General features: G+C 33.0%; 1 protein-coding gene across 2 annotated transcripts in view; it reads right to left on the minus strand.

Moving 5' to 3' along the window:
• PHIP (PHIP subunit of CUL4-Ring ligase complex) overlaps nucleotides 1-14,743 on the minus strand; it is a 142,974-nt gene that overhangs the window by 15,140 nt on the left and 113,091 nt on the right. For both annotated transcript variants that reach the window (XM_031012066.3, XM_031012068.3), the window contains exons 30-35: nucleotides 12,232-12,387; nucleotides 10,825-10,945; nucleotides 7,580-7,705; nucleotides 4,705-4,774; nucleotides 4,324-4,374; nucleotides 3,906-4,055 (exon numbers count right to left, since the gene is read on the minus strand). In XM_031012066.3, the coding sequence (XP_030867926.1) occupies nucleotides 3,906-4,055; nucleotides 4,324-4,374; nucleotides 4,705-4,774; nucleotides 7,580-7,705; nucleotides 10,825-10,945; nucleotides 12,232-12,387 (674 nt within the window). The remainder of the gene's footprint in view (nucleotides 1-3,905; nucleotides 4,056-4,323; nucleotides 4,375-4,704; nucleotides 4,775-7,579; nucleotides 7,706-10,824; nucleotides 10,946-12,231; nucleotides 12,388-14,743) is intronic.

Consider the following 14,743-nt stretch of genomic DNA (forward strand, 5'->3'; position numbering starts at 1 on the left):
AGAATGATCAATAAAAAATAAAAAATAAATTAAAAAAAAAAAAACCTCAAAAAAAAAAAAAAAAAGAAATTTCCCTGCACTGCTTTAACTGCGTCCTACAAATTTTGATATACTGAATTTATTTTAATTGAGTTCAAGGCATTTTTTAAATTCCCATGAGATTTGTTTGATCCATAGATTATTTAGAGGTGGGCTCTTTCGTTAACAAGTTCTTGGAGATTTTACATTATTGGCTTTACAAACTTTGTGGATTTGGGCAAAATATAAAAATGATTTTTTAAAATGTTTTGCAATATTTTGGTTAATGTAAAATTTATTTATGTAGAATACTTAATTTTTCTTGGCTCACATCTTGGGCTTCCACCATGTAGTACAGTACATAATAGCTGCTCAATACAATTCTGTTGAATAAATGAACGTTGTAGAATATTAAGCCCATTCATTTCCATCAAAAATTTAATTTTTAACATCTTGCTTTGAATATTTGATTAAACTCAAAATGTGAACAAATATTTTCATATAAAAGGTGAAATATGAAGTGCATGATCTGCCTTAAATATTCCACTAAAGGATGATACAGTTAATTCTGAATTATAAAAAGTAGATTATCCGAAGTTTTCTTTTTCTCTTCTGTGACAGTAATTAACAAAACAACACACCTCCATCATGGAGTACTGCAAGAGGCAAGAGATTACATTTTTCTTATTTCTACTACTTTTTGTTGCCTAACATGTTTAGCTGGTGGGACAGGTTCTAAGTATTTGCTAAATATTGTTCTCATTATTTTGAACATGTAAAAGATGACTGCATTCTTATATATTTCCCTTTTAAGTTTGAAAAGTGAACTACTATCTTTATATAAAAATTCATTTGCCTATTGTCTCAGAATATCACATATAACTGGTGCACTGGACATAAGGGATACGGGTTCCCATTGTGGCTTTGTCTATAAATAGCTACAAATAAATAGCTATAAATAGTTTTGTCTATAAATCTTAGAGTGATGAGTATCAGTTCAACATCAGTAAAGTGAGTGGCTTGGAGCAGTCTCAGGTCTCCTCCATTTTTTCTGTATGACTGTTTCAATATTTTCTTTTTGACTTTCAATTGTTGAGTTTTTTTCACTCTTATTCTAGGTAAAGATTTTTTTCTTGTATATCCCGATCAGGAATCATAGCTTCTCAAATGTTTACCAATTCTAGAAAATTCTTGGCCATCGGGCATGGTGGCTTATGCCTGTAATCCCAGCACTTTGGGAGGCTGAGGCAGGCGGATCACAAGGTCAAGAAATTGAGACCATCCTGGCCAACATGGTGAAACCCCATCTCTACTAAAAATATAAAAATTAGTTGGGAGTGGTGGCATGCACCTATAATCCCAGCTACTCGTGAGGCTGAGGCAGGAGAATCGCTTGAATCCAGGAGGCAGAGTTTGTAGTGAGCCGAGATTGAGCCACTGCACTCCAGCCTGGCGACAGAGTGAGACTCTGTCCCAAAATAAAAAGAAAAAAAAAGAAAAAAAACAAAAGGAAAAAAAAAATTCTTGGCCATTAGCTCCTCAAATATTGCTCCTCTCCCATTCTGTCTATTCTCTTCCACTGAAATTTTTGTTAGACATATTTTGGACCTTCTCTTTCTATCCACCACTACCTCTTACCCTCTCCTTCACACTCTTAATCTCTTTATCATTCTGTGTGGGATTCTATAGAATTTGCTTAGATCTTTACACTTACTATCTCTTTAATCTGTTTTTAAAACTGTCCAGTAAGTTTAATTTCAGTAATTATACATTTCATTTCCAGGATTCTATTTAGTTGATTTTAATATGTCTTCACTCTTTTCCTCTCAAATAACATATTTTTCCCCTATGTTTCTTATTCTTTCATTTATTCCTTTAACCAAAACTATCTATCAAAGTTTAACTCAACAGCATTTCTTTTTTCTTGGTGGTACATATAATAACAGTAATCTTACAAGGAATGTCATCTCTCTTTTTTTAAATGAAGTACAGTACTTCAGAATAATCTATTATTCAAATTTTCAGGGAGAGGGTACTAATATTTTCATTTGTTGTTTCTGTTATCTTATTATGGTGGATCACTCCCTTATATAGGTGTTGTTGTTGTTTTTTTAAATCATTAGTTCATTCAGTTAAGGATTAACATTTTTTCCATAATGGATTTCTACACAAGGGTGGTGCAAATTTGGATTCTAAGTCCATGTATAGTGTAAGTTTAGGAAAATTTCTCCTCTCTGACACTAGAACCACTGGGGGAAACATTCTTTGTTGTGAAAGGAATTATTCAATTCTTCTTTTCATTCAGGGTACAGTTCTTCAATACTTCTGGTTTAGGGTTGGGTTTCAGCTCCAAATTCCTTTTTCACCACTGCCCAAGGACTCAATTATCTCTGTATAGTGTTAATACTTGTGCCTCTAGAATAAAAACATTGTCTTATTTCTATCCCTTCTTTTCTGTGCAAAGCCCAGAATACAAACACTTAAAACAATCAATAAACTGCAACTTATTTTTCAAAAGAATACATAGCTGAGCTTGCAAGAACCAAAGCGAAATCCGTAAGTTGTGAAAACACAGAGAGAAATGAAAGCCAGAACATTACAGCATCAGCTCAGTCCCAGGTTTTTTGAAAGGGGAGGTTCTAATTAGCTCAATTTATCACGCCGCTGGAATTAAAGATTTCTCTTCCACATTTAACATTCTATGTTTCTGGCATTTTAAATGACATGAAAAAAGTCATTTTCTGATATTTATCAGTTGATGAAATTTCTCTATTTTCATCATTGTAAGTTAGAACAAAAATTAGCCCAGCTAATTTTTGTACTTTTAGTAGAGACGGGATTTTACCATGTTGGTCAGGCTGGTCTTGAACTCCTGGCCTCAGGTGATCTGCCTGCCTTGGCTTCCCAAAGTGCTGGGATTGCAGGTGTGAGACACCACGCCCGACCCCTGAACTATGTAACATTTAATTACTTTTTAAAGGGATGAGAAATCACTCTACATTAAATTTAGATTGCTATGATTGCATGCCAAAATAAATACTTGAATCATGTTTACTTAGCTCTTTTTACCATGTATTCCATAAAGATTACACATTGGCATAACCTAAATATATACAATAATGTCACCTTACATTTGTACACAGTGCTTCAGATTTAAAACTATTTTTTGTTTGCTTTTGTTTTTGACACTCAGTCTCTCGCTCTGTCGCCCAGGCTGGAGTACGGCAGCGGGATCTCGGCTCACTGCAAGCTCCACCTCCCGGGTTCACGCCATTCTCCTGCCTCAGCCTCCCAAGTAGCTGGGACTTCAGGTGCCCGCCCCCACGCCTGGTTAATTTTTTTTTTTTTTTTGTATTTTTAGTAGAGACGGGATTTCACCGTGTTAGCCAGGATGGTCTCGATCTCCTGACCTCGTGATCTACCTGCCTCGGCCTCCCAAAGTGCTGGGATTACTGGCATGAGCCACTGTGCCCAGCCTAAAAAATATTTTTATATATTCTCTTTACATCTCCATAATCCTGTAAGGACGTAGGCATTATTCTTTTTTTCTAGATAATTGCCATAATAAATTCATGGAATCAGTGTAGGGAAGACAAAAAAAGAAAAAAAAAAAGTTCAGATGAGAAAACTAAGGGACTTGCTCAAAGCTGCACAACTGGTAGGAACAGAATAACCCAATTCTTACAGTGTCTTGGTTCAGGGCTCCTTCCATTTTACCACACTATTCAAAATTTGGATTCTCTATGTAGCCAAATGGATAATGAGAACATGTATAAAATAATAAAGAAATAAACTATAATCATAAAAAGTAACTAAGATAGCCAACTGTCATGTAAAAGGTATGTAGCAAACTGACAGGTAAAGAAAATATTTTCAAAAATACTTACTGGATATTCAAGGAGATCTACCGGCTGACGGAAAGGCTCTGAATCTTCACATTGAAATATGAGATTTAACAATTCTTCACACTGTTTCTTCCATGCTTGAATATCGTAAGACTGGGCTCTATTACGTAATCTTCTTCTAGGCTGATGGTCCTGTGATAAAAGTGTTCAAATATATTAATAAAAGAGCACTTATACAATAAAATTTGTACTTTTAATGCAGTCTTAGATAATTGGGTAATATACAATAATTCAAACAAAAGAAAATATTCACCAAGTTCTAAAAAACATACATTTTGTAATTGAAACTAATTTGAAATACTTAATGTCTTTTAAAATGCTAAGAGTAAAAAAATAAAGAAAGCTCTTAATACATTTTAATTCATATAAAGTACTTCTGCTAAAACTAAAACTATATTACCTTCCTTTTTCGAGTAGAAGTTCCTGGCACATCAGCGTCTTTCTCTTCATCCTTTGAGGCAAGAATTTACCAGATTCATAAAACATTTTAGATGTCATTATACTTTATAGTTGATTAATTAGCAATTATTTCCTTTACACACTGGAACACCTGTAATGTATATGCTGGGGCACTTTACTGACTCATTAAAAAGGTTCCCCCCGTTAAAAATTTTTTTTTAACTATAAGAAGAATATTCTACTGCCAGTTGTTTTTTTTTAAAGTTAACTGCACTAGACAAAAAATAATGTTCACAACAGCTTTTACCTGAAAACTACAATATGTAAATTTCTTTTTATATAGAGAATATCAATATGGTAATAATAATGAAATATTACATACCTCAGAATCAGACAAAACTTTCTTCTTCATTGAATTATAAAGTGGAATTATGTTATAACAAGTCTGATCCCTACATAACAAGGAAATGTTAACATGTAAGATTAGAACCATGATAATTTTTTTCCTTAAAAATTTGTTCCTAAAACCATATTTTAAGGTAAAAGTTGAAGCTGAAGGCTTGCTTTCTTCTCCACTGGCTTACTCCAATAATTTATGCACACACATTTAACCCTGACCCCTCCACTCTATGTAGAGCTTTCAGTGTGGCCTGACTATATTATTACACCAAACCCACGTCTCATCTCCCAGTCTTTGCTTAGGTATCTGCTGTGCTTCTTCCATTCCTCAGTCTTCAAACAGCTAATACATTTCTTGTCTTCCAACTCTTTCTTTTATTTTTAAGTTTATTTCCTAAAACTTTGTTCTTAGGCATCTTCTCTTGACACTGTACCTTTTGCTTTGATAACTTTACATACTTGTGGTTTATCTGTGTAAATGAATTCCAAAATTCCTGCAATTTGTCCTAACCCTTCTCCTGAGCATTCTACCATCACCTAAAATTCCACATCTAAACTTAATAGTGACTCCCCAGACATCCTTGTTCCTTTTTCTATTTTTCTTTAACAACATACCATTCTTACAGTAATGGGAATCTTGGTTTTTCATTATTCTTTCCCTTTCCTCCTCCTTATAAACCCAATTAGGGGTCAAGGGCTGTGAACTCTATCCCCAAGTATGTCTGGGCATCTGTCCCTTTCTCACTTTCATAAATTAAGCCCTTATCAACTCTTAGTTGGTCAACTGTAGCAGTCAATCTGCTATTTATGCTTTTTGTCTCTTCTCTGTCAATTAAATTAGACACTGCAGTCAAATTAACATTTTAAAGGCATAGTGTAAAACATGTTATTCTCATGTTAATATACTTTCAACAGCCCCTTGCTCTCAGAGCTTATATTTTAGATTCGTATTCAAAGCCACCCATGATGTGGCCCCAACTCAGATTTATAGCACTGTATCTCTACTATGACTTCTCCAATTTATATTACCCTTAATTAAAACTTACTACCTCACGCTGCTCCTTATCCCTGGAATGGCTTTCTTTTCATCTAACATTTCCAGAATCTATCAGTATCTACACCTTGTATACAATGTCTTCTTAACATACTTCTCCTCCCCTGTATCTGAATCCCCATCATCACAGCTAAAAGTAATCCTATTCTTATCTAAACTTTTATACAATTCTCTTACTACTTGTCACAGTTTTCCTTATATTATAGTTTCTTACAGATTTATCTATCCTATGAAACTGTATTAAAAGGATCCATCACATTACTTTGTATGTATCAATTGCTTGAAATTTTGCCAAATAACTCAATTAAAAAGTATAATAATCAAAATTTCAAGGAATACTTAATATCTTGAAGACTATCTGCTAAAAAAAGTATTTTTAAACAAACTATACACATCTAAAAAAATGCCACGGATTTATTTTTAGAAATATACAATACAAATGCTTTAAGTATTTCATGAATCTGACTTCAAAGACATTTCAAAGTAGCTGTTTGAAAGAAATACATTTCATAGACTTTCAAATGTATTAACAATTTTCATCTAAATTATTTCACTGAAATATGAATATACTATCTCATGTACTTCTACTGATTCTCTTTGAAAAAACAGATACACATACACATAGTTATAACACTTATAAAAAATTACAGACATAAGAGTCTTCAGAGGATAATGCTTAATTACTAATTTCAATAAGGAAAACAAAAGCATAGCAATAATAGCCCCCAAATCATTGGAAAGCAATAGATTTCTTAAAGAATAAGGTACAGAAAGGGCACAAACTTTACCTTATTAATTATGTTTGGTGTTTTCTTATACTGAAATGACCTGCATTCCTCAGTTAAAAAACATTAATCAAAAAGGAGCTCAAAGATTATGTCCATTAATGAGAATGAAGCAGGGATGTTTATTAAAAAAAAAAACCTGAATAATCCTGAATTTTTCATTATGTAAAAATGAAAGCTGATAACAGCTAAGTAAGCTTTTAAAATGCTGTTACTACTTCTCAACCAGGAAAAAAAAAATTCAATACAAATAATAACATGGAATCACAGCAGTCTTTGTACAAAATATAGAATTCATTTCTCTGCCTTCAACTTAGGAGGCTCAATTCATTATATGATTGCATAAAATCCTTAAGATAAGGAAGGGAAAGTACTTCTGCCTTAATAAATAGTGCTTATCACTCTTGTTATGGGATCAATGAGGAAGTAAACTTGACTTTGAAGAAGAATCATGAAAGTTAAATTCAGTCTCCTGCTGGACTACTTAAATACTTGTTAATATACTTGACAGGGGCAATATACTGTTAGGATGAAAAATTCTCAAATCAGATGGCAGACACTCATTTACCGTGCAACCTTATACATGTTAACCACTATAGGTCACAGTTTCCTCAATTCAAAATTCCAGATAATTATCTCTTCCACCTGTAAGATTGTTATTTGGGTTAGAAGAGTTAATGTAGGTAAAACATTACATGTTAAATAAATTTTTACTATTATTATTGTCTAACAGTTAGATTGAGAAAATAATCTTTTTTTAAACAATTTTAACCTTAAAACACAATGGTAATGCGATTTTTATGATTTCATTCTTATTATTAGCCAATGAACTGTTTCTTCTGAAACCCAGGATCAAACCAGAGACCTTTAGATCTTCAGTCTAATGCTCTCCCAGCTGAGCTATTTTGGCTACTCTTAAATGTTTCTTCTTTACAAACAGTATGTTTTCTATTTTAAGAGGAACTGTAGTGCCATTAATTATTAAAACTATCATAATTACATATGAAAAGATAACTTACTTTATAAAATGTAGAAGAAGATCAGTCACGAATTTAGCAGATTTCACAATAGGGCTTCCAGGCTCATTAAATGTTCGTGTATTATGCTCTATATATCGAACTTCCCACATTAGGGAAGAAACCCGCCTTAAAAAAACAAAATATAGAAGTTTGAAGAAACCCGCCTTAAAAAAACAAAATATAGAAGTTTTAACTTCCTTATATTTAGAAATATGTGTACATCATTTAAAACCAAGACATTCCAACTTTTCAACTTCAGTCTAAACCAACTGTAAAAACCATTGGTCTTATAAAGTCATTTTCAAAGAAGCATAACTGCATTTGTGTTAGGGGAAAAAAAGAGGGGCAACCATAACTACGTATTTGCATACAAGATGTCTGGAATGGAACACACCATATTAACAAAGGCCTCTTTTTGGGAGGGAGAATGTCTATATGGGGAGTGGCAGGAGAGTAGAAAGGGGAGAGTTTTAAGTTTTGGCTTTATATATTTTTGTCATGTATGCTGTCATTTTTTGGTAATAAAGAACCCTGACTTCTGAACAAAAAGGAAAACAAGTAATTTTAATCTAATTATCTTACTGGTAATCAAATGACATATGCAAATGAGAAGTTAACTGACAGCCACCTTATGAGATACAAAATCATAAAAATATAGCATGCTAGTTTACCAAGAAACCTACCTAAATGAGAATTATTTTCTGAACACTTAATTGACAATGCTAAAATAAAATCTGGAGTTTTATAATTTTATTTCTGAAAGTAAATAAAAATCCAAGGACAACTTTTGAGAATATTATCTAATATGTGGCCTGACTTAAAATAATAAAGAAAACACTTAGAAAATCTTACTGATTGTGAACAGAAATACAATCATATCGAATAACACTGTATCTAATTGTGGACATAGAAACATAAAGAAAAACTGTGCATTTCAAATAGATTCACAAGGCTCATTCTGATAACAGAATCACAGATATCTTCAGTGTATCATATAGAAAGCTGTGTGTAAAATAAAGTATTAGATTAATACCAGCAGGGCAAACTGACAGTAATAGTTTAACAAGAGACTGAACTAGAAGTATCACGAAAGAAAAACAAACTGGAAGAAGTCTAACACCAATGAGTGAAGGAAGAAGCAAAAACCTTTAAACAGTGAAATAGTACTGGAAGTCATCATTGTATTGAATAAGAACATAACTTAGGTTTATAACAGAGTTTATTATCAGGTTGGAAAACAGGCAATTTCTAATTCATGTAAGTACTGTCTTTCAAATGTTTTTTTCCTAAATTGGCTACAAAACTAGGGTAATGCCAAAAGCCTATTTAAAATATAATGTATCTTGAAATACGGATGTTCCTCAACTAACGATGGTGTTACATCCTGATAAACCTACTGTAAATTCAAAATACCATTAAGTCAAAAATGCATGCGATATACTTAACCTAGCAAATATTTTACCTCAGCCAAGCCCACCTCAAATGTGCTCAGAACACTTACATTAGCCTATGGTTGGGCAACATCATATGGCAATCAACTGTACAATACACTGTACAGTATTGGTTTAACCTCATGATCACATGGCTGACTGGGAGCTACTGGGAGCTGTAGCTCACTGACATTGCTCAGCATCATGAAAGAGTACATCACAAGCCCAGAAAAAGATGAAAATTCAAAATTTGAAGTATGGTTTCTACTGAATTCATATCCCTTTCATATCACTGTAAAGCTGAAAAATCTAAGTCAAACCATTGTAAGTCAAACCTTATGTATAGTATACTTTAGCAATTATCATGTTGAGCAATATGTGAGATATTTACAACAATATTAGAAGACATCAGCAGCTTATATTTCTAGTTGCAGTCCAACAATTACTGTATGTATACAAACAGTTCTTTCCTTCTCATTCACCCATGTCTTGTTTCATCTCTGAAGCACTAGGTTTAACTTCCAATCTTTAGCAATTTAAGGGGTCAAGGGAGAAAGAGGAATATAGTTAGGAATTCCTTTTTTTTTTTCTCTTAAACTTCCAACACCTGATATTGAAAAAGACTTGAAGAATGCTTTGAGGGTGGGATGGTTGGGAACCACATAGCAGGGAGGACTTCTCCTTATCTCTATGCTTTTTGACAAATATCAAGGAAGCAACAGCAAGTACACCTAAGAAGATCAGAAAAATCTTTAGAAACTAAAGTCTAATATATTAGTTTTCTTTATTCCAGTGGTTCTCAATCAAGGACAATTATGCTCCCCAGAAGACATGTGACAATGTCTGAACACATTTTTGGTTTTCACAACTAGGGGGCTGCTACTGGCATCTAGTGGGTACAGGCACAGGATAGCCCCTCACAATGAGATACAGAAATAAAATTTAAGTCATAAAAAGAACCAAAGGCACATTTTATATAGAAAAATATTAGTACAAAATATGAATAAAGCTTCTCTAAGTTAAAAAGAAGAATAATGGAAAGGACTTCAGTAATAAATAACTGGTCACAAAAACTTTTAATGCAATGTTACATAAATTAAATTGTTGGACTGCTAAGCAAAGGTCATATGAGAAAAATTAAAACTAAAAACAGGATTCCATTATTTAAAAACTATAAACATATTTTTTGACAAAACATTTTAGGTAATAATAAAGCCTACTGACGATTAAAGACATTCATCAAAATTACCTAGACAATGCAAATTAATTGAAATTATGCCTGGGCCATTTAACTCTAATTCTTTTTCATGCTAAACTACAACTATGAAAAACTGAGTATTTTCAAATTTCAGTGTTATAAGTAATGATAAGCTGAATATAGGCAAAATAAGAACAAAATACATAATACGAATACACAATTTTTATTATATATTCTATTAAAAATCAATGAACAAATATTTTAATGTTATCTAGGAGAAAATGAAATACCTTGCCTTGCTTTATAAAATACAATATAAAGACAGTGAACATCAAATCATGTCAGCCTCTAGGAAAAACTGTATCTAGGATCTAGGAATTGTATTTTAAGTGTCTAAAGACCAGCAGCATCGACATTACTGGGACTTGTTAGAAATGCAGAATCTCAGGTCCCACTCCAAATCTACTGAATAAGATTCTACATTTTAACACAATCCCCATAATCTTATGTGCATTCCTATATACAAAAAGTTGAGAAACACTGCTAAAGAAGATCAGTAAATGGGTGGAAAGATCACCAGCTTTCCTTTGACAGTAGCTACATCAAATGGTTCTAACCTGTAAAACCTGTTTTCCAGTCTTTGTTTAATTGTACTTAGATCCGTTGGATATGCCACTACTGTGCAATACATGGGATAGGCTTGCAGATCCACGGGGGCCACAAATGCTGAGGCAATATCTAAAATAAATAGATAAGTTTGTAAATTTATTTTTGTATGCCTAAAATAATTCAAGAAGAATTCTGCTTGAATTAAGACTTAAAAAGTCCTAATCTACATAATCATTAGTCTGCCACTGTCTTTTCATAAACAATATAGTGTAGTTGACATAAAGAGTCTCACTTTTTATTATGTCTACATTTACACTGCCAAATTCTAGGGGTATTGTTCTATTCATAGGTTCACCGTGAGAAAGAAACAAATTATATATACATATATCAGACCTAATAAGTACACATACATTGCCATAATTGACAGTTGGCCATTCCTGAATCTATATTTGGCAAAGCCATTCTATTATTAACACTGTAACATACTGCATTCAAATCTAACCTTTGACTTTCTCAAATGTATCCCTTTATCTCAACTTTACATTATTTTGTGAAATATTAGACAAGTAGAGAAAAGGAAACAGACCCAGAAGTTTTGATTCAGTGATACTGACCCAATACACACCGTAAAGTTGTACAGCAAAAACTATAACTAGTTAAGATCACTCCCAATTTTTTGCTCATTCGCATATAATACTTAATATCCTAAAATATTGCTAAAAGTATTTAAGGTAGTATTTATAAGGCTATTCCTATAAAGTGTTGGCATTTTATAAAATACTTCAGATTTGAATATTCCTCAATCTCCGTGTCCATCCAGCTCTTCTTACTCATGTTAATTTCTCTCTAGACTCTTTGCAGCTGATTCTTTATTGAGAGAGTGGGTTGCTACAAACCACCACATAATCTAGTTACTTCAGAAGCCCAGAATTCAGATAATCAGGTTTTGTGGTCACTGTTTTCTTTTAACAAGGCAGAGCAATTAATAGACCCTCTCCTCTCCCCTTAAAAAGATCCTCTTTTGTGTGTGTATATAAAGTTGGGGGAGACCAGTACAAGCTACCCATATAATTATAATTCAGCTTTCAATCCTCCTCCTCCAATTCATATCATGTCAGCCTGAATATGTCAAGTGTTTTAAATTGGGTTGTGGAGGACCCAGTTTTTTCAGAGATGCCTCTGGCACTTCTAGGAGGCCCTTATTCTAAAATTCAGCTAACATAACCTAATTTATAACTGTTTTAAATAGTTATGTCCTGTGTTAAGACCACATTCAAAAAGAGATTCCACTTAAAATGTCTGAAACCACTGACTTAGGATATTGTGAAAAAAAATTTTTGTTGGAGAATAACAGTATTTTTCCATTACTTTGTGTTCTGCCAGTTTTTTCTATACTCGTGTGTTGCTTTACTTACCTAGTGTCATCAACTGGTTTATTCCTGCCACAATTCTTTCACACTCTTCATCCCTGGGATTGGTACCCCATTCTCCATCAAGAGGTTTATAGATTAGTGATCTGCACTCACCATCAGTTAAAGGAACACTGGTACCTAGTTCTTCAGGAAATACAGCTGAAATAGAAAAGCAGATCATTGCAAATACATGGTAACTTATTAGTATTCAAGTTAGCTTTAGAATGTAAAAATAACAGTCACAAAATTAAAGTATATTTTGTATAGATTTTGTAAATATACTCTTTATTTTAACAAAGGAAAGTATGTTTCAAGGGCCACTAAAATTTAAATTAATTTTTAAATGATACTATAATTCTCTAAATAATTACTTCTCCAAAATTATACCTGAAAATCTGCTCTGTAATCAAGTACATGTGCAGAAATCATTTCTATAAAATATGCAAATTTCAAAGTTTTCCGAATCACTTCATAATTGCCATGTTTACTTCGATAAAGTATACACAAGGTAACACTGAACTAAAGTGACATTTTCTAGAAATACTTCAAAGCTTCAATTTTTGAATGTAGGAACAGAGAGAATTATGAAAACTGATAAATGATGCTTATGCTTATTACTCATAAATTATGAAGGTATGCTTTCTGCATGCTTGAATCTTTAACAGTTTTAGCTGAGAGAATCACTAGAGGGTTGCGGTAACCCAAAGTCTAGAAACGTGCTAGGTAATTTTTCCTTTAGACTAAGTTTTGGCAGATACACTCTAGAAAATATGCCACTGTTTGTGTACAATCAAAATTCTCATCACAAACTACGATTAAACTCTATAGGTTCGTATGAATGTGTATCCAAATCGAACAACAACAGTAACCACCCTTCAATATATTTAGGTAGAAAACAAAACAGTGAATCAGTATCACTTATTCATTTAAAAAATATCCAAGGCATTATAACACCAACTGGCTGCATTGCTATCATATTCAAAACAGTTCAATGTGAGTTCAAATTCAAACTTTCTTTTTAATAAATGAGAGAAACAAAACAAAAACATAAGCCATGTAACATGGTTACAAATTAAGATATTTTATAATTTTAAACAGCTCTAATTTAGCAGTGAGATAAAAAAAATATTATTGGCATTAAATTTTCAAAGTGATAATTCCTGCAGAGAACTAATCTTAGCTTATCAGTATGACAATTTTCTCATTTCTGAGGTCTACGAGACTGGGTTATTTTCTCCAACAGTTATTTTTTCTCTGACTTTGGATTACAATAACTACTGAGCAACTCAATTAATAAAAGATTATTTCTACTATGTTAGAAATTAGATGTTTTCCTTTTTGTTTTTTAAAGATCTTATTTATTTTTATCTACTAAGAGATGTAATATATTATTATTATTTTTGAGATGGAGTCTCGCTCTGTTGCCCAGGCTGGAGCACAGTGGTTCAATCTCGGCTCACTGCCACCTCCGCCTCCCAGGTTCAAGTAATTTTCCTGCCTCAACCTTCTGAGTAGCTGGGACTACAGGCGCACGCCACCACGCCAGGCTAATTTTTGTTTTTTTAGTTGAGACGGGGTTTCACCATGTTGGTCAGGCTGCTCTCCAACACCTGACCTCGTGATCCACCTGCCTCAGCCTCTCAAAGTGCTGGGATTACAGGTGTAAGCCACCACGCCTGCCTGCCCTGTAATATATTATTTTTTAAAAATCAAACAATATAGAATAACGTAAAAGAATTTATGAAGTCTTTATAATGCTACTCTATAAATAATCATTATTAAATCTTGACAATATCCTTCTAATCCCTTTTTGGCTTATGCAATTGTGCATGTGTGTTGTATTTTTTACAAACAAACAAAAATGGGCAATGAAGTGGAAAGAAAATATAATCTCCAGGCTTTGGTCCCAACGTCCTTTTCTCAGTACAAGGAAGATGTCATACTCACTGCCTAAGGCTAATTATTAAATCCTGAATGTGTCAGGCCATATGCATAATGACAGTTATAGTATCATTATTAATTATATCTTCATTGAGCTCTTATATGTGTCAGGCTCTACAATAAGCACTTTACACACATGATGCTATTTAATCTTCAAAGTAGCCCTATAAGGAAGGTATTAGCTTTGACGGTTTCAAAGGCCGAGTACTAAAAAGTTGGGGTGTGAGGCTTTATGGAACTTGCCAAGATCACATAAAAAATGACAAGTCAGGATATGAACTGATGTCCGTCTCACTCAAAAGCATGACCTCTTAACTATTATGTTACACTTTAAACACTCTGCTAAAGTTACAAAAGTGTCTCTGCCTCCCAAATGCACACTTTCTTGGGTGAATAGTAATTAATAAAACAATTTCATATTTTGCTGTAATAAATTAATTTCAATCAATTCCAAGTAGGCAAGAGTTATATCTATCTTCTTCACTGCTGAATCTCCCCTACTTCAAGGTATACAATAATAAATATTTGCCAAATGAATGTTTTCTATTTGATACTCACAACTGTAAGTGGTAGC

This window comes from Gorilla gorilla, chromosome 5 (genome assembly GCF_029281585.2).
Source record: "Gorilla gorilla gorilla isolate KB3781 chromosome 5, NHGRI_mGorGor1-v2.1_pri, whole genome shotgun sequence".
NCBI classification, from domain to species: Eukaryota; Metazoa; Chordata; class Mammalia; order Primates; family Hominidae; genus Gorilla; species Gorilla gorilla.